The sequence below is a fragment of the Saccopteryx bilineata genome, chromosome 9 (genome assembly GCF_036850765.1).
Source record: "Saccopteryx bilineata isolate mSacBil1 chromosome 9, mSacBil1_pri_phased_curated, whole genome shotgun sequence".
In the NCBI taxonomy this organism is placed as follows: domain Eukaryota; kingdom Metazoa; phylum Chordata; class Mammalia; order Chiroptera; family Emballonuridae; genus Saccopteryx; species Saccopteryx bilineata.
Window position 1 is genome coordinate 322,580 of NC_089498.1, and position 18,117 is coordinate 340,696.

The following is an 18,117-nucleotide window of genomic DNA, read 5'->3' on the forward strand; positions in this document are numbered from 1 at the left end:
CACGTCAGGAGAGCTTTTATCTCCGAGTTCTACAGCACCACTCATGCCCCGGGCCCAGGGTGCTTGCTCCAGTGGTCTCAGGGTGGTCATGGCCTGGACCCCGGTCTACCCCACCCCAGGGGCAGCAGGAGCTGTGATCTCAGGAGCCCTCAAGGGCTCAGGCTGAGGGTGTGCCCGCCCCTGCCCACGAGGCAGGGAGACCTCGGTGATCAAGAGAAGACACAGCACCCTTGAGAGACCTGCATGTCTCCAGCCAGCAACCACCACTGAGAGGGTCCAGCGGGCACTCTCTGAGTTCTAGGAGCCAAAGGTGCGGCCATGGGCGGGACCCAGGAAGGCCACCAGATGGTGCCACCGCAGCCCAGGCGGGGCCAGCCTCAGGATGCACCCACCCTGCACCATCCCCACATCCACAGCCATCTGTTCTGGGGCAGCTGCGAGTGGAGGCAGCAGGAACGGGTGTGCTCAGTGAGTCCGGCCGAGGGTTGAGGTGGACCTCAGGAACTGGCCTGCAGGCACCTCTGTGGTCAGGGCCTGCAGCGCTTGCTCTGGCTCTCGGACGTGGCTGGGGCAGCCCGCTTGTTGCGGTGGTGGGGGAAGGTGGGCATGAGTTCTGGCTCACAGGCTGCGGGGAGAGGGAGTCAGCACTGGGTGGGCATCTGAGCCACACACTGCTCTCAGGACGAGCCCCTGGGGCCACCCTGCACCTCCCTCTGCTCCCCTGCTGTGACCTACAGATAGTGTGTGTGGCCAGCACCTAGCTGCTGCCTATGCAGGGCCAACACTCCACTCGGACAGGTCTGGGCTGGGAGCCCACCACACCACTCTGCAGGAGGTAGGGTCCTTGAGGGGCTCAGTGAGGCTGTCCCAACATCACCCGGGACGGAAGGCCACTAGCCAAGGGCTCTGCAAATGGACTCTGAGGGGTCTTGGGGACTCACGCAGGGGCTTTTCTTTGAAGTAGGAGCTCTCCAGGCAGTCCCCGGCTGTTGCCCTGCAAAGGACAGCCTGCCGTCAACACGAGCCTGGGCCTCAGAGGCTTATCCCTTCCCAACAACAGAAAGGTGGGTGGAAGGAGGGGTCTAGGTCCAGAAACCAGCTGGAACCTCAGAATGGGCGCCGTGAACTGAGTGGGCAGAGACCATAGAACTGGGCACCTGGCTGCCATGTACACGTCTGGGAGGGGCCACCTGGCAGGAGGAGCGGTGATCTCAGGAACCCTCCTCAAGAGCTCAGGCTGAGGGTGTCCCCGCCCCTGCCCACGGGCAGCACACCTTTTCTTCGGGTCGTACATGAACAGCAGGTTCAGCAGACGCAGGCCGGCCTCCGAGAGCCACGGGAACTTGTGCTTCAGGTTGTTGTACGGCTGCTTCCTCAGGCTGTACTGGCTGACCAGCGGCAGCTTGGAGAAACCCTGCAGGAAGCAGGGGCTGGAGCACAGGGCAGGCCTGGTGGAGCTGGGGGGGGGGGGGTCACAGCGGAGGCTGGGCGCTCACCGGCCAGATGTTCTCACTGGGAGTCCCCAGCAGCTGTACGATCAAGTCCACCTGGTGGATCTCAGAAGTGCCGGGGAGAAGGGGTTTGTGGGCCAGCAGCTCGGCCAGGACGCAGCCCATGGCCCTGCAGAGCAGAGCAGAGCACAGCAGGACTTCACTCACACTCCTGTCCCACCACTCCCACGTGACCTGCTGAGGGCGAACTCTGCCCTAGTCTCCCATGTGCCAGGGTCAGAGAACGGGGTGGAGCTCCAGAGAGCAGTGTAGTGGCCACACCACTGGGTCCCAGCAGGCCTCTCTGGGGACCCCAAGGGCAGGGCTTGCCCTCTGTTGACCTCAGTGCTGGGGGCCAATGAGTGCTGAAACTGTTCTCACACTTCCTTTGGGGGCCCCCGGTGTAGGCCCACCTCCCTAGGAGCAGGGAGCACAGATGCCAGCCCCACTTCGGTCCCTGCCAGCTCCCACACAATCTCCCCACCCCTCTTCTCACCACATGTCAATGCTTGTGGTCTGCGTGGTGGTTCCCAGCAGCAGTTCGGGGGCTCGGTACCTGCGAAGAAAGCACCCCCTCACATCCGGCAGTTCCTGGGCCTCTACAGGGCACAGTGGACATGTGCAGCCCACCCACCAGCTACCAGCCCTTCCTGCGAGCCCGAGATGTCCTGGATGGCAGGATTGCAGATGCCACCTAGACCACCCCTTCCTGTGATGCTCTGCCCACGCAAGCAGCACTGTAGTAACAGTTGCTTCACTGCAACACGGGTCCTCGGCGGGGTCTACTGTCTGCCTGCTGTAGAGACGGGGCTGAAGGACACGGCAGGAGGATGTCTCCAGTGTTCACCCCTTAACGACAAGCCTGTCCTGCCCCCTGAAAATGCAGTGAGCAATCACAGAAAGCCACCTGGACCACCCCACCCTTCAGGCAGGGCACGACCTCCCTTCCCGAGATGGCTCAGAGCCAGGCTGGTCCCGCTGCCAGGGAGCTGCTCCAGACCCAGCTTCCCTGAGCATGTGCAACTCAGAGGCCTGCAGTGACACCCCGTTTCCCTGCAGCAGGCACGCCAGGTCCCAAGGGACTCACCACAGAGTGACCACCTTGGGCGTCATTGGCTGCACTGGGATGCCATATGCCCGGGCCAGGCCGAAGTCCGCTGTGACAGAGGCACAAAAACGGGAGGGAAGGCGTGTCACCCAGTGAGGGGCCAGCTCTGAGCCTGCAGGGTGCTTCTGAGGTCAGATCTGACCCCCACCCCCGGCAGGTGACCCACTCAGAGACACCCACCTCAGAGCCCGCACCCACCTGTCTTCACGCAGCCCTTATCGGTCATGAGCAGGTTGGAAACCTTCAGGTCCCTGTGACATAAAGGGAATGTCCACAAAGTGAGCTCCCGGGGCAGTCTTGTCACCATTACAGTGAGCTCAGAACGTTCTCCCAACTATCTCGTTTGAACTTTTTACAAACGGGGATGTGTGCCCTGGCTGGATAGCTCAGTTGGTTAAGTGTTGTCTCCACACGCAAAGGTTATGGGTTCAATCCCCGGTCAAAGCACATACAGGAACACATCAATGTTCTTGTTTTCCTCTCTCTTTCCCTTCGTCTAATATCAATAAAAAAACTTTAAAATTGTAAAAAAAAACTTTAATAAGAAGGGAAGGCGGCACCAGGCACCGGCAGCTGGGCACTCCAGAGTTCTCGGCGCCCTTACGAGGAGGCAGCAGAGCCGTGTCTCAGGCCGGCTCTAACTCCTAGGCTTGCCCGAGCTCCCCACCCAGGGCAGCACAAACTGCCCCAAGGCACATGGAGCTGCTGTCTGCAGTCCTGCTCTGGGCTCACAAGGTCCCCTTTCACACACACGTCTCAGAATCCCCTGGTGTGGGTCACAAGACTCCAGGCAGGCTCTCCACTGCAGGCCTTCTCAGAGCCTTGACTATGTCCACACCACCAGCTCCTGAGGGGAGGGCAGGTCATGTTCGGTCCCAGACCCTTCCCCAAGAGGATCTGGAGAAAATCCACTGCACCGAGGCTGGTCTGCTCCTGCCCCTCTCCTGGACCCTGGACAACGGTGCACTGGAAGCCAGGGGTCAGCACTGGAGGTCGCCTTCCCCGTGCCAGAACCAGACCTGCCCTCCTCCAGGCTAATGCCATCTCAGCAACCTGAGGCCCTGCCCCCATCCAGACCCAGCTTCCAGAGACCCAGCCTCCTTGGTCCTCCGGAGCCGCCCACCTGTGGATGATGAAGTTCCGATGTAGGTACTGGAGGCCACGAAGCACCTGCAGCACAATACACTTGACCTGTGCAGAGGGCCAGGACGGTCAGGGAGAGCCTATTTGGAACAAATGTGCTGAACAAGGACCTGTGAAGGCCCCCCCAGGACCCCAACCTCACACCTGAGCCTCAGAGAAGGGCGTTGGCATATTCTCCAGAAGGCTGGCCAGGTCTTGCTCACAGTAACCCATCACCAGGAAGATGCTAGAAGGAAAACGGGAGACACGTGCCACCTCACACCTCCTCCCGTGGGGGCTAGGCAGTGGGCCCAGCATGCCCAGTGTGGAGGGCCAGCAGACTGCTCACCTCTCCAGGTGGTTCCCCACAACCACCTCCTTCAGTTCCACTATATTTGGATGGCGAAGGCGGAGAAGCAGCGTGATCTCACGAAGGCTGCTGATAGGGACCCCTGCAAACAAACGTGCCTTAGCAAGTCCACCCCAGATGACTGGACCCCTGCACTCAACCATTTCAACAGGCCCCCACCAGGCCCATGGTAGCCCTCAGTGACCCCCACTCTACTACTGTCAGGCTCTGCCCGCTACTAGCTCAGGGAGAATCAAGGCCGTCCCAACAAGCACCTTGAACCCTTCCTTTGTCAAATGAAAGGCAGCAGCTCCTTGCACTGACCACTGTGTATGTGGTCCACAGTGCAGATGGCACAGCCCTGCGACACAAGCAGCCAGGGAGGTGCAGGAGGAGGCGAGCAGGGGTGCATGGAGCATACTGGGCTGCCTCCTAGGTCTTGAGTGGGGAAGGCCCTATGGGGTGTGAGGAATGAGAAAGATGAGGGAGACAGAGAAGGGGGACTACAGTGGGGGTGGCGGTGACAAGGTAGTGCCCCCAGACACCAAGCAGATGCTCCCAGAAGGGCCGCCACACACTCTCAGTACCAAGGGTCCAGTCCTAGGGGGGGTCTCAACCTGTACCTTTCTGCCCCTCCCACTTTGAGCTGGAAGTGGCCCTGCTCACCATCCTTCTCCTTGTCCATCCGCACTTTCTTCAGGGCGACAATCTCATCTGTCTGGGTGTCCCGGGCCCGATCTAGGATAGAACCTCATCTGTGATAGACTACAACCTGCCCCCTGATCACACGCCCTTGTGCCACACGGGGGCCTCTTCCCAACATCTCAGGGTTCCCTTTCTCTTCTAGACAACCAGATGCCTGATGACACTTGGTCTTCACTCCGTGTAAGCCAACACCCACAGCCCCACTAGACACCCACTCTAGGCTGGGTGCAGGGCATCTAGCTATAACAAGCTTCCTGTGTTTCCCTCTTACAGTCCGTATGCAGGTCACTGCTCTAGCAGGTCCTTTACATAGAACAAAAAAAAAAGCTTTATTTTGCACAGAATGGCTCCCCAGCATTGTGCTGATTTGTGAAAATTCCCCAAACACGTAGCAGCAGGACGCACACCCATGTTGCAGCTGCTGCAAACTGCAGCTCTGCCTGCTTTTGGAAGTTTTGCCCTTTACTGCTGTAACAGTTAGGGCCACTAATGGTTACATGTTAGTAATCTGATGCTTATGGTTATTCCAGACAGGTAATCACTTGTACAGGCCTTTGTCCTGGCTCCTTCCAGCCCTAACACAGCTACTGCAGGATTTCCTGAGCCCCTGGACGCCCGTCTGGGCCACTCACACACGATGCCGTAGGTGCCTTCCCCGATGCGGTTAAGCTTCTCAAACTCCTTCACACTCCGGCACCGTCCCAGCTGAAAAACAGAGGTGCTGGCAGTGCGAGGATTTGGCAGCTAATGGAACAACTGAAGATGGACATTTCACACTTAATTTGCACCACTAATGTCTCACTCACCAAAGAGAAAGGTAACCACACACCACACTCTTGGGCTTTTCCGATGAGAAAAGTGGGGTGATGATACTGGCCCAGACACTTTGAATGTAATACCAAAGACGGCCTAACCATTTTTCAACCCCATGGTCCAGGCATACTTTGTCTAAAAAAGCAACCACCAGCTAACTATGGTTAAAATTAAAAAGTCCACTTCTTCAGCTGCACTAGCCAGGTGTGAAGTGTTCAACGGTCCCATGTGGCTCGTGGTGGCCAGTGGACGACTCAGAAAACAGAACAGTCCCAACATCACAGCAAGTCTACTGAGCAGCACTGGTCTAAAATATGGTCTGCGAATGGCAAAGCTTCAAGATCTTTCTTTTTTTTTTTTTTTTTTGTATTTTTCTGAAGCTGGAAACGGGAAGAGACAGACAGACTCCCGCATGCGCCCGACCGGGATCCACCCGGCACGACACTCTGCCCACCAGGGGGCGATGCTCTGCCCCTCCAGGGCGTTGCTCTGCCGCTACCAGAGCCACTCTAGCGCCTGGGGCAGAGGCCAAGGAGCCATCCCCAGCGCCCGGGCCATCTTTGCTCCAATGGAGCCTTGGCTGCAGGAGGGGAAGAGAGAGACAGAGAGGAAGGAGGGGGTGGGGGTGGAGAAGCAAATGGGCGCTTTTCCTATGTGCCCTGGCCAGGAATCAAACCCAGATCCCCCGCACGCCAGGCCGACGCTTTACCGCTGAGCCAACCGACCAGGGCCAAAGCTTCAAGATCTTGATGAAGTATCTACCAGAGTGGAAATGTTTGTGGTAGTGACTAACTGTCCCTTACATGCAAACATTGCTTCTTCCTTCGAGTCACAAAACACTCTCCAGTGGCATGCAGCCACCAATATGGTGGCCCTGTTCACCTGCCTCCCTTGTAGCAGGTATAATCATACAACTAAATCCTGGCCACCAAGAGACAGCCTGAAAGCTTGGCCCACCTTGTGGAAAATAGCTGCCTCTCTCGGGAAGGTGATGGAAAAAATAAAGTCCTGTACTTGAGGGAGGGAGGGGGTGTCTCTCTACCTCCTAGCAGAGTTTGTAATCTAACACACTTTCATAATATGGCACCCTCGTGGGTAGAGTGAGTGAGCATCTCTCCTGTGTCTGAGCACATCAGCGAGGTTTGAATGCTCACAGACCCTCTCTGGCCTTTGTTCTCTTATCCAACCCTTGCCCCCCAGCTAGCTGCCTTTCTAGCACCTGAGGAACCAAGTGGCCAAAACTGAAGAAGCCCTTCCATGAACTCACCTCAACCTCCGTTTCCCACCTCATTCCCTTCTCACTTTCTCTTCTCCTGCCACTGCTCATTTCTGCGTGTCCCAATCCTCGCCTCACTTCCCCACCACCCCTTCCACAAGTACGTCCTGGCCCCAGGTGGACACCATCCTTTCCCTCTGAAATGCCGCTAGTGTTGTCTCGAAGCACCTACTACTGTCCACTTCGCGCTGTCCTCGTCTGGGTGTACCCTAGCTCCCCTCTGAGGGCGGGGTGCCCCGAGCCAGGCACGCGCCAGCACCGGGGGCGCAAGGGTGGCCCCTGGCGCTCCCTCAGCTGCAGTCTGTTAACGACCCTTACTGGATGCGTGACCTGGCCTTTCAGAGCTCCAGCAAGGACTGAAAACACACAACCCGGCCGCCAGGGTTCAGACCTGCACCTGCAGGAGCTGTCGGCCTTGGTAAAGTCACTCGACTCCCCTGGACTTCACCGTCCTCATCTCTACAAGGCGTCCAGCAATGGTCCCTGCGGCAAAGGGACAGTAACACGGTGCTGTCCCTTTGCCGCACAGAACAGAGCACACACGGACGCGGCCCGATCCATTCAAAGCCCAGCAGGTGGCCACGCCTCCAAGGCTTCCCACGAGACGACTCTGCTCCTCCTATACAAGGCCCGGCCCAGGAGCAAAACTAAGGGACCACCACGTTGAAGCCTGGAGCCTGCTCTTCCCGAGGAGGCCGCCGGCTTCCGCGCCTGCCGCGCGGAACTCTGGGACTGTCGTTCCCGCCCGTGCCGGAAACCTCGGCGCTGTGGCACGACAGAGGGCCCAGAGCGCTCCGGCCCCGCCCTGCCGCCGGCCAGGGCGGATCGACCCCGAGCGACCCCCAGATCGCACCCTGTGTTCTGGAGGCACCGTGAAGAAGCCTTCCTTACGGATACACTTCAGACGGATCTGCTCCGTCTCCGGCTCCGGCTCCGCCATGGCGAGCGCGGCACCAGCGTCCTGGGCGCGCAAGCGCAGACGGGGTTTCTCGGCGCCGGCGCGTTGCCAACTTCCGGGCGTTCCCTCGTTGACAACGGTTACCAAGGGAACCGAAGACAGCACCTGCCCAAGCTGGGCCGCTGAGTGATGGCGACTGGAAAAGGACGGGCCGCGAGGGGCTGCGGGGCTCCATCCTCGGCTCGCAGCGGGAGCCGGGCTTCGGAGCTTGGGGGGGGGGCGGTAGGCGGCGGGACGGACGGCGTGGGCCGGGCCTGCGGGGAAGAACGGGGCGCCGCGCGCGGCGGTGGCGGCCGAGCCAGGCCTCTTGGCACGTGCGCACTGAGCGCCCCGAGGGCTCGCCCTGCCCGACTGTGGCTCGCAGTCCCACTGCGCGCGGAGCGCAGGGTGGAGTGGGCGGCTGGAGAGCCGTACCTGCGAGGACCGGCCAGTGGGCGCGCCGGTCATCAGGTTAATGCGTCCAAATCATGTACGTTTCCATTTACACTACTAGCTCATTCTAGACTTTATAAAAAATGTTTTCAGTGTTATGTTAGTCTCAGGTGCACAGCACGGTGGTTAGACATTTGTGTAACTTACGAAGTGATCCTCAGTTATATTCAGTACCCACCTGGCACCCTCCATGGTTACTACAATATTATTCACTGTATTCTGTTCTGTGCCTACATCCTGTGCCATTCTCTGCCAATTTGTACTTTTTAAAAACAGAATCTACTGCGCCACCACCTGGTCAGGCGGTCCATTGTGTTGTGGTTGGGGACATATTCGAGCTCAGCTTTGGAATCTCCAGTGAGGACACCTGTCCCACAGCTGCTGATGTTTTGTTTGGTATTGCCCAGAAGGCATCATCCTGAGCTTTCCAGATATCCCATCAAGTCATAGCCAAAGGCCGTGCGACTTCCTTCTGTTTTAGCTTCTGCTTGTTATCCTTGTTTTCACGAGTTCGTCCCAGAGAGGTACCCAATCTGTACTTCTCAATCCCTTCACCTTTTCCACCCAGCCACCAATCCCAATTCTGGCAGCTTTCAGTTCATTCTAGCCTTTTTTTTTTTTTTTTTTTCATTTTTCTGAAGCTGGAAACAGGGAGAGACAGTCAGACAGACTCCCGCATGCGCCCCACCGGGATCCACCCGGCACGCCCACCATGGGGCGACGCTCTGCCCACCAGGGGGCGATGCTCTGCCCATCCTGGGCGTCGCCATGTTGCGACCAGAGCCACTCTAGCGCCTGAGGTAGAGGCCACAGAGCCATCCCCAGCGCCCGGACCATCTTTGCTCCAATGGAGCCTTGGCTGCGGGAGGGGAAGAGAGAGACAGAGAGGAAGGCGCGGCGGAGGGGTGGAGAAGCAAATGGGCGCTTCTCCTGTGTGCCCTGGCCGGGAATCGAACCCGGGTCCTCCGCACGCTAGGCCGACGCTCTATCGCTGAGCCAACCGGCCAGGGCCATTCTAGCCTTTTTGAATTCACTCATAAGCTAAGAATGAGATTACAATTCGTACCGTGGTACATACAGTCTAGATTATTTGAGATGCTTAGGGCACAGGTAGGAGGGCAATTTCTAGGTCCAATAATAGAAATGTAATGGCTACTAGAAACTTTATGGAGAAGGGTAAGCATGCTGACCCTATGGGGTCAGATCCAGATTTGTAAGAGCTCAATTTATATCTATATCTATATCTATCTATCTATCTATCTATCTATATATATATATAGTTGTGGCAGTCAGAATGCATAAATATATTGAATAAATATATATAGTGATACTAATAATGTGTTAGTAAATAATGAGCTGGGTAGCTCAGATGGTCAGAGCAACCTCCTGATACTCCAAGGTTGCAGGTTCAATCCCCGGTCAGGGCACATACAAGAATCAGCCAATGGCCTGAACTGGTGGTGGTGTAGTGGATGGAGCGTTGATCTGGGATGCTGCTGAGGTCCCAGGTTCGAGACCCTGAGGTTGCTGGCTTGAGTGCGGGGTCGCTGGCTTGGCTGAAGCTCCTGGGTCAAGGCGCATATTAGAAAGCAATCATTGGAAGAGCTGCAACTAAAGAGCTGATGCTTCTCATCTCTCTCCCTCCCTGCCCCCCGCCCCCTCTAGAGAAAACAAATCAACCAATGAATGCATAAATAAGCGGAACAATAAACAGATGTTTCTCTCTCCCTTCTCTGTCTTTAAAGATCAATAAAAATAAAAAAAGAACAATGTCAATATGAGATTTATTATTTCTCAGGTTATACCAAAACTAATTGATTGGAAGTCAAGTGTATTATTTAATACTAAAAGATCATAATCCCCATAGAGAGAGAAATAGAAACTGCGTGTAAAGCCTGCTGACCATTCTAGGAATTAAGGAAGCTAACACTGTTTCCAGAGTAAAGGTAAGACCAGCCCGGGTAGGGCATTCTCTCCAGCCTGACCTGAGCACTGCTGCTAAGGGTGGGTCAGCTGAGGAGTCCCCTCACCATAGGGAGCCCTCATTCACAGCAGAAAGGCAGGGAAGTGTCAGTTCAACATGCCTCTTCCCAGGGCAGCTGTAACAAGGCCACTTCCAAAGTTCTAAGTGCATGGCTGACCCCTCAAATTCCACACTCTCCTGTTGGAGTCTTAATACCTGGGATCAGACTGCAGTCAGAATGGGAGCCTTTAGGCCCTCCAGAGAACATGACACCGTCCAGTTCATTGCTCAGAGCCCCATCTTATTTTCAAGCGTGGGGACAGCTCAGTCACAGCTGCCCCGGGACTCACTGCATGCTCCTTTAGATTGGGAAGGACTTGAACTGAAGGAAGCGAGAAATTCCGTCACTCGGTACAGCCAGGCAGTTCCAACAGGGGGATATGATTTATTCCCTTAAGCTCATTTAAGAGCCACTCCTGCCCTTGGCCAAGCTGCCAGCAGCTCTGGGGAAGCTGAGACCATAGCGGTGGTCAGGGGAAACCTGGTCTCCTGAAGACGCACCCTTCTGCCACCGCAGCCGAGACTCAGAGCACGCTGGGGAAGGATGGCTACTTGGAGCGGTCGTTTAATCTGGGCTTTGTCGAACATAGGCATCTACTGTACTGGGGTTCCGGTGTCGGGAGTAGGGGCCCCATTCTGTCTTCTCCTGAATGGTTCTCTGCTCTTCGCTTTCGATGGAGCTGTCGTCGACTAGTCTCTCGTTTGAGGCTCTAGTGATGATGATCTGTGGGATGGTAGTTTTCCTCTTACTGGACTTTACCTTTGCCTCGGGTTTCTCTACAAGGAAGGAAATTCCAGGTGTTTAGTAAGTCTGTGGAAAAGCAGACAACATCTGTGTCAGAGCCAAAGCACAGGGATTGGGGTCGTGGCCCAGGACAAAGAAATAGGCGAGATTGAAGCAGTTCAGAACCTCATGTTCAGAACTGGACATGAACATCCCAAAGCTTTAACTAGACAGCCTCGTTCCAGGACAAAAAATGAGACTTCTGCCATCTACCGTGGAGACACTAAGCTGCCAAAGGCTCAGGGAATAGATCTCAAAAATGCAGGTGTGCCCAGAGGAGAAGGTTCAGGTGCAATTTCCAAAGGAGTCTAGATCTGGTAAAAAGCTCTCTGTACAGACAGAACTTTTATTTATTTTTTTATTTTATTTTATTTATTTTTTTTTGCATTTTTCTGAAGCTGGAAACAGGGAGAGACAGTCAGACAGACTCCCGCATGCGCCCGACCGGGATCCACCCGGCACGCCCACCATGGGGCGACGCTCTGCCCACCAGGGGGTGATGCTCTGCCCATCCTGGGCGTCGCCATGTTGCGACCAGAGCCACTCTAGCGCCTGAGGCAGAGGCCACAGAGCCATCCCCAGCGCCCGGACCATCTTTGCTCCAATGGAGCCTTGGCTGCGGGAGGGGAAGAGAGAGACAGAGAGGAAGGCGCGGCGGAGGGGTGGAGAAGCAAATGGGCGCTTCTCCTGTGTGCCCTGGCCGGGAATCGAACCCGGGTCCTCCGCACGCTAGGCCGACGCTCTACCGCTGAGTCAACTGGCCAGGGCAGAACTTTTAACAGTCAGAATGCTGTACATTTCTGATGTTGGCTGCAATTTCCTAAATTTGTTAAGGTAATAGGGGGTGCATGGCACTTGTGAAATGCTGAGTTTGTCAAATGTTAACAAACCCTGGAGGTTACAGTTTAAGGGACATCCATTCAGACGTCTGCTAAAGGCTACAGAGAGGTCTTTCTCCTTGCATATATGTGCACTAAATAGAATACTCACATCATCGCATACTTTTGACAAAATGGCTTTGCGGTGCGTGCTTTGTCCCCCTTAACACCTCATGGACCCAGGCACACAGGACAAATAGTGACCGTTCTGTGCCCTGGAGTTATGACAGTAATGACCCATGGCTTATGCAGTGGGTCTTCTTATGACTTGTGTTTTACAGATGTGAACTGAGGCACAGAAAGTTGAAGTCACCTGCCCACGGCTCGTGGCAGAGGGAGATGCCTTGAGCTTCAGGGCTGTGTCCACAACCTCAATTGTTTCAACCACTGCCGAATGACCAGGCCCTGCATTGGGCTCTGAGAGTCTTCTTCCTTTTTATTATTAAGCCGACACTTTTATCATATTCTGCATTTAATTTAAATTGGGGAGTGTATTATTTACTTTGATTTATATAAGCTTTTTACATATTAATTTAAAGTAACACACACAGGTTAACAATTGCGTATGGAATGATTCTCCTTGCAGACATTTCCTGTGTGTCTGCACGCAGCTGGAGGTGTTCAGGACCACACTGTGGGAGACTGAGTTTTGCAGCTGACCATGTGGTTTGGCTACGCCAAGTGTCCTCACACACGCATGTCCACCCACAGGTGTCTGCACACACAGGTGCTCGTACATACAGGTGTCTGCATGGGTGTCCTCACACATACACACACAAACGGAGCCTCGGCACACATGGGCGCGGCCCCTTTGATGCACATAATTGACGTAACATGTTATTTCTCACTTTGTCTTTTTCAAACAGTGTCACAACACACACCCTTGCATTTGTGTATTTGCATACTTATGAGGGCTTATCGATTGGGTAAGCTACTAGCAGAGAAATCTTGGTAAATATTGTCCAATTATTGTCCATAAAGATTCTGTCAGTTTATATTCTCACTAAGAGGCCAGAAGCAGGATGTATCTCTGCACCCTCCAGATTCTTGTTAGTTGTCTAAGTCTTTTTCTGTGTCACAGTGAAAACAAAAGTGCTGACTCCCACCTCCACTGGTCACCATCAACTGCCCCAAGGCTCTGCCCCTGTGACCAGAGGTTGAGCATGCTTTGCTTGTCTGTGGACAGTGGTATTTATTTTCCTGTGAATGCATACCACAGTCTTTCCACATTTTCTACCATGACCTTTGTTTTTGGTAAGAGGTTTTTCTGTATTTAGGAACTTGCCCCACTGGTTTGTACTGCCAGCAAGACAGTCCCTGGCTTGCTTTCTTCCCTTTGTTGCTTTTTGTAGCAGATGGTTGGATTTCATCAGTCTTTTCCTGTGGTTTTATTTATTTATTTAAAATTTTTTAAAGACTTTATTCATTTTAGAGAGGAGAGAAGGAGGAGAGAGAGAGAGAGAGAGAGAGAGAGAGAGAGAGAGAGAGAGAAGAGGGGGGGAAGCATCAACTCCCATATGTGCCTTGACCAGGTAATCCCAGGGTTTTGAACCGGCGACCTCAGCATTTCCAGGTCGACGCTTTATCCACTGTGCCACCACAGGTCAGGCTTTTCTTGTGGTTTTTAGGGTTTGTCAGTCAAAAGGCATTCCTTACTCAAGACTTACAAAAACATTTACCCATTTTCATTTAGTACTTTTATCATCCTATTTTGTTTAACTTTTTGAGACCTATAATAAATTTCCAGCATTTTGGAATTGGTGATTGCAAATGTGTTGGTATCCATGAAGTATATATTTGTCGGTTTTGTAAAGCAGTTTTACGCATATACAGAAGTAGCAAGAATAGTACAACATGTCTCATGGTACAGACTCGTGGTCAAACTTCACCTCTACCCAGCACCACCACTCTGTTCTGGTCAGGGCAGGTGCCTGGCACCTCACCCCAAACCACAGCCACTTAGAACCATCACTGTATGTATTTCCTCAGAGCTTTACAGGTCAGGATTCAGGACTGGTGCAACTGGGGTTATCACCTGTGGTTTCCCAGGTGACTGCATCAGATGTTGCCTGGAGCTACAGTTTCTGAAGGTTAAGCTAGGCTGGTTGGGCATGCAGGACAGGCAGGGTGGCCATTCACAGGGCTGTAACTGATGCTGGCTTCTGCAAGACCTGTGGCGGTCCCCGGCTGGAAGGCTCAGAGACCGGGACGGCTGATCGCAGCACCTCCACCAGGGGGCAGCTCAAAGCTCCAAGCCCCAGGCCGCCTCAGAAGTCACTTCTGCCACTTTCTATTGGTTACAAAAGAATGTCTAGCCTACAGCAATTTGGAGGGTGGGGACGAGACCACCTCCAGGTGGGAAGAGTATCAAGGAGACACCATGGAACAGGAGGTGGGAGAACTTGGGCTGTTTCTGGGAAACACCAGCAGCCACACATGGACATCTTCACTTTGCCACAAACCTCAGATACTGTGTCCATCTATCACATCCATTTAGACTTAAAGAATCTGGGTGCAGCTCTCAGAGACGAGAACTCGCCTATATTCCATGCTCTTTTTGAGGGGTAATCCACACAAGACAAAACGCACAGTTCTTAAGTGCTCGTGGGTGAGTTTTCACAGTTGTATACACAGTGTAACCACCCAAACAGGATGCAGGACGTCCCATTACCCTACCGCGTCCCGCGGCCCGGTTCCGGTCAGCCAGCACCCAAGCCCAGTCTAGCAGCCAGTCTGCTTTCTGTTCCGTAGTAGTAAAGCTGACTTTCAATACTTGGTTGATACACAGAATTCTTGACCTGTTGGAACTCTCCATTTCCCTGAAGCTGTTATGGTGTTAGGTTAATTAAGAAAAACTTAGACTTCCAAGAGCTCTAAACTTTTCCAAATCTAGCAGGAAAATTCCTTGGCTTTAAAATACAGATGTTGTCTCACGGAGCACGCCTGCACCTTTCCCTTCCCACTCTTCCTCCCCACCAGGTGTGCATTCTCCTCAACTCTCAGGGTCCCCACAGACTTGCAACCAGGGGAGCAGTGGGCAGTGGCAGCTTGTCCAAGGGCAACCCCCTGAACCTGTCTTCAAGGACCCCTATTCTCTGACTTCCTAATGAGCTAAACCAGCCCCACATGGGCTCATTTCTTTGCTATAACTTTCTAGAGAGTCAAAGCAGCCCCATCGAGTCTTTCTCCTGTTGCTGCTGCTTCTCTCCTAAACCTTCCTTTTTCACTGTCCCTAGCTTTAATAAACATACTCCCAAAATAAACGTAAAAACATAAAATACAGATGGAAAAGTAGATGCTTGCGCCCTGGTTTCGACGTTCTTCTTGGTGGACTGCCTTCACCTCTGGTTCCTGGACGCTGCTTTCTGCCGGGCGGTCAAGACCAGCTCCTCACCTCCTTCCATGGAGTCTTGTCTGGCGTTACTCAATCTCTGGGCAGCATTTAACACTGTTCGCTAGCTTTCTTTCTGAACAGCTTATTTTGCGGTATAATTTACATACTATAAGATCCACCTGTTTAAAGCACACAGTTCAATGATTTTTAGCAAACTTCCCGGGGTGGGCAGCCGTCAGTCCAGTCGAAGACCTCGTCCCCATCTGCAGCCAGCCCCCATTCCCACCCTTGGCCCGGGCTTCCCTCTCCACACGCCTGCCTTTTCTGGGCAGTTCACATAAATGGAGTCACAGAATACGTGGCCTTTACCTGCAGTTCCAGGGCCAGGCCTTGGTGATCCTCTCACGCTGCATATGTCAACAGTGTCCCGTGCTGCTCCATTTCATGGGGAAACCACATTCTTCACCCTCTTTCTCAAAACTCCATCCTCATTCTTGCTCTCTGACATTTCCCTCTCTGCATCCATCCTCTCCTCAACCCTCTGACATGTCAGTATGACAGACCCTATTGGTGCCTTTCTAACAGGCAGTCCCCTGCCCACACCTTCCCTTGCAGGCAAAGGCCCAGCGCTGGAATCAGCAGATGAGCCCATTCTGGAGATGGGAGGCAGGTGAGGCCTGCTGGGGAAAGGTTCTCCCTGCTAACAGACTAGATGCAGTCCTGTCTGCATGGGACACCTGGAGCTGTCCACCAATCTGGGACCATGGACCCCGAGGGTGACATGGATCCTGAGTGCCCCTGCCTTTGAGTTTCTTTTTATTTTTTTATTTTTTTTATTTTTTATTTTTTTTCATTTTTCTGAAGCTGGAAACAGGGAGAGACAGTCAGACAGACTCCCGCATGCGCCCGACCGGGATCCACCCGGCACGCCCACCAGGGGCAACGCTCTGCCCACCAGGGGGCGATGCTCTGCCCCTCCAGGGCGTCGCCATGTTGCGACCAGAGCCACTCTAGCGCCTGGGGCAGAGGCCACAGAGCCATCCCCAGCGCCCGGGCCATCTTTGCTCCAATGGAGCCTTGGCTGCGGGAGGGGAAGAGAGAGACAGAGAGAAAAGCGCGGCGGAGGGGTGGAGAAGCAAATGGGCGCCTCTCCTGTGTGCCCTGGCCGGGAATCGAACCCGGGTCCTTGAGTTTCTTTTAGTTGGGAGACATCATACCCCTAAGCAGTGAAGCCACGTCTGGTTGGCTTTTCCGTGACCTGCAGCCAAAGCCTCCTGACAGACTGGAAGCATCCTCCAAACCTCCTCCCTAGGACGCTGGCCCCTCCTGCGGTCTTCCACCCACAAACGAGTGTTCCTAAACCACGATCTGAAGTCCAGGCCTCGCTCCCAAGCCCAATACGCTCATTTCAAACTGCTTCCTGCCCTTCTGGTCCTCACAGATGCCTCTATCTGAACCTGCCTGAGTCCATCTCTACCCTCCAGACAAGACTCCTCCTGACCCAGCAACTACTCAATCTCACGGTCACTGCCACCCACCTTACTGGCTCTGATTTCCCTACGTCTCATCATATGTCAGGTTCCGCCGGTTCTACCTCCTGGGCCCGTTGTAATTCTCCCTGCCACTGCCTCATTAGCTCCTACCTAACAGCAGCAACAGGCCTGTGACAGGTCTCCTCACTGCCCCTAATAGCCTTTATTCTAGAGACAGATTTTACCAGGGCACAAACCCCATCACATGTCCTTTGTTTTAATTAACTGTCCCATTTCCACATCCCACATGGTAGAATTGACAGAAGACTTTATCTCTGGCAGTGTCTGTGGCCTCACCCCCACCCCCACCCCACCCATGGGAAGGTCTGGCCACACCGGGCTGTGACAAAGTGAATAAATTTGCCAAACTGTTGCACCCTTTGTCCCACTGAGGTTCTGCTCCCTTCACGATCCGTCTCATTCTCACACAGACTGTGTCCAGCTTGGGACAGCCTTCCTTCCAAGCGTCTGTTCCGGTCCTGAGTATTGAAAAACGAGAGTGCGTCCACCCTCCGGGACAACAGCAGAGTGCTGTGTCTGTGCACTGGGTCCCTACTGACTATCTGCTATGCAGGTATCACTTGGCAGCTTCCCTGAACTTCACTGAACTTGTATTTCCCATCTAGAGTTCTGCATCTTCCCCTCGGATATAAAGCTCCTAAGCCTTTCCACCCTTAGGGCGGGCCCCCTGCTGTCGGGGTCGCTCACTTAGGCTCTAGTTTACAACATGCTCAAAATTCTTTGAAGCTGCGACCTCGGGCTCTGTCCCTTTCTGGGTGGGTCCTACCTTCATCCTCTTCAGGTGATGGCCACTGCTGCTTGGCTGTCCCTTTCTTCCGAGAGAAGCCCTCTGCAGGCTTAGTGTCTAGAGGCTTCTCAGAATAGGTGTACCCCTTCTTTTGCTCCCCACCTGGAATATAGGGATAATGAATTCGACCTATGATTTAGTGAATCTAGAGCAATGGATTCATTTCTCTTCAATTGGCTGCTTTGGTTCAGAATGAAATAGGTGGCTTGAAAGGCTTGGCTCACTGCATTTTCCCTAAACTGGACATTTCCACGGAAGAAAAGTTTCCCCGAGGCATGGTCATCAGGAGGGGCGGGGCGCCCAGCAACCCGAGCCCTCGCGAGTGCGGGCCGCTCCAGAGAGACGGCGGGCCGGCGACCCTTTACCTTGCCCGGGTTTGTGTTTGCTTCTGCCAAGTCCCATAGGTGAGCCCGCCGCCCCGCCGGCACAACCCGGGCACCTACACCTCGGTGGGCACGCAGCGCAAGTGACTCACAGAAGCCGCCGCTCGGCGGCGGCCGCTCGG

The 18,117-nt window shown here is 54.2% G+C and overlaps 2 protein-coding genes across 6 annotated transcripts; both read right to left on the bottom strand.

Annotated features, from left to right (window-relative positions):
* On the bottom strand, positions 1-7,855 carry CDK10 (cyclin dependent kinase 10). 5 transcript variants are annotated; one of them, XM_066242459.1, is made up of 13 exons: positions 7,755-7,855; positions 5,407-5,479; positions 4,736-4,807; positions 4,070-4,172; positions 3,886-3,967; positions 3,722-3,789; positions 2,797-2,849; positions 2,578-2,647; positions 1,987-2,046; positions 1,497-1,620; positions 1,275-1,414; positions 942-994; positions 1-625 (listed from the first exon to the last, which is right to left on the bottom strand). In XM_066242459.1, the coding sequence occupies exons 3-13, from the start codon at positions 4,752-4,754 to the stop codon at positions 528-530; spliced, it is 870 nt and encodes a 289-aa protein (XP_066098556.1). In that variant the 5' UTR covers positions 4,755-4,807; positions 5,407-5,479; positions 7,755-7,855; the 3' UTR covers positions 1-527. The 5 variants fall into 5 exon arrangements, with proteins under 5 accessions (XP_066098556.1, XP_066098555.1, XP_066098553.1 ...); XM_066242458.1 differs by having other exon boundaries at positions 5,407-5,530; positions 7,717-7,855; XM_066242456.1 differs by having other exon boundaries at positions 7,717-7,849.
* A 2,165-nt stretch (positions 7,856-10,020) lies between these two features.
* On the bottom strand, positions 10,021-18,105 carry SPATA33 (spermatogenesis associated 33). Its single transcript, XM_066243834.1, has 3 exons — positions 17,978-18,105; positions 17,592-17,714; positions 10,021-11,053 (listed from the first exon to the last, which is right to left on the bottom strand). Exons 1-3 carry the CDS (start codon positions 18,012-18,014, stop codon positions 10,842-10,844), a joined length of 372 nt encoding a protein of 123 aa, XP_066099931.1. The 5' UTR covers positions 18,015-18,105; the 3' UTR covers positions 10,021-10,841.
* Between the last annotated feature and the right edge of the window lie 12 nt (positions 18,106-18,117).

Bases quoted from the DNA above. Each gene is read 5' to 3' on its own strand.
- CDK10 (XM_066242455.1), bottom strand. From the start codon at position 5,691: ATGGTTAGGCCGTCTTTGGTATTACATTCAAAGTGTCTGGGCCAGTAT. The intron at 2,648-2,796 runs GTGGGTGCGGGC...CCTCTGTCACAG, and splicing joins TAAGGGCTGCGTGAAGACAG to CGGACTTCGGCCTGGCCCGG. The intron at 626-941 runs GTGAGTCCCCAA...CTCTCCCCGCAG, and splicing joins CTTCAAAGAAAAGCCCCTGC to CCTGTGAGCCAGAACTCATG.
- SPATA33 (XM_066243834.1), bottom strand. From the start codon at position 18,014: ATGGGACTTGGCAGAAGCAAACACAAACCCGGGCAAG. The intron at 17,715-17,977 runs GTAAAGGGTCGC...CCTATATTCCAG, and splicing joins CAAACACAAACCCGGGCAAG to GTGGGGAGCAAAAGAAGGGG. The intron at 11,054-17,591 runs GTAGGACCCACC...CCTTCCTTGTAG, and splicing joins ATCACCTGAAGAGGATGAAG to AGAAACCCGAGGCAAAGGTA.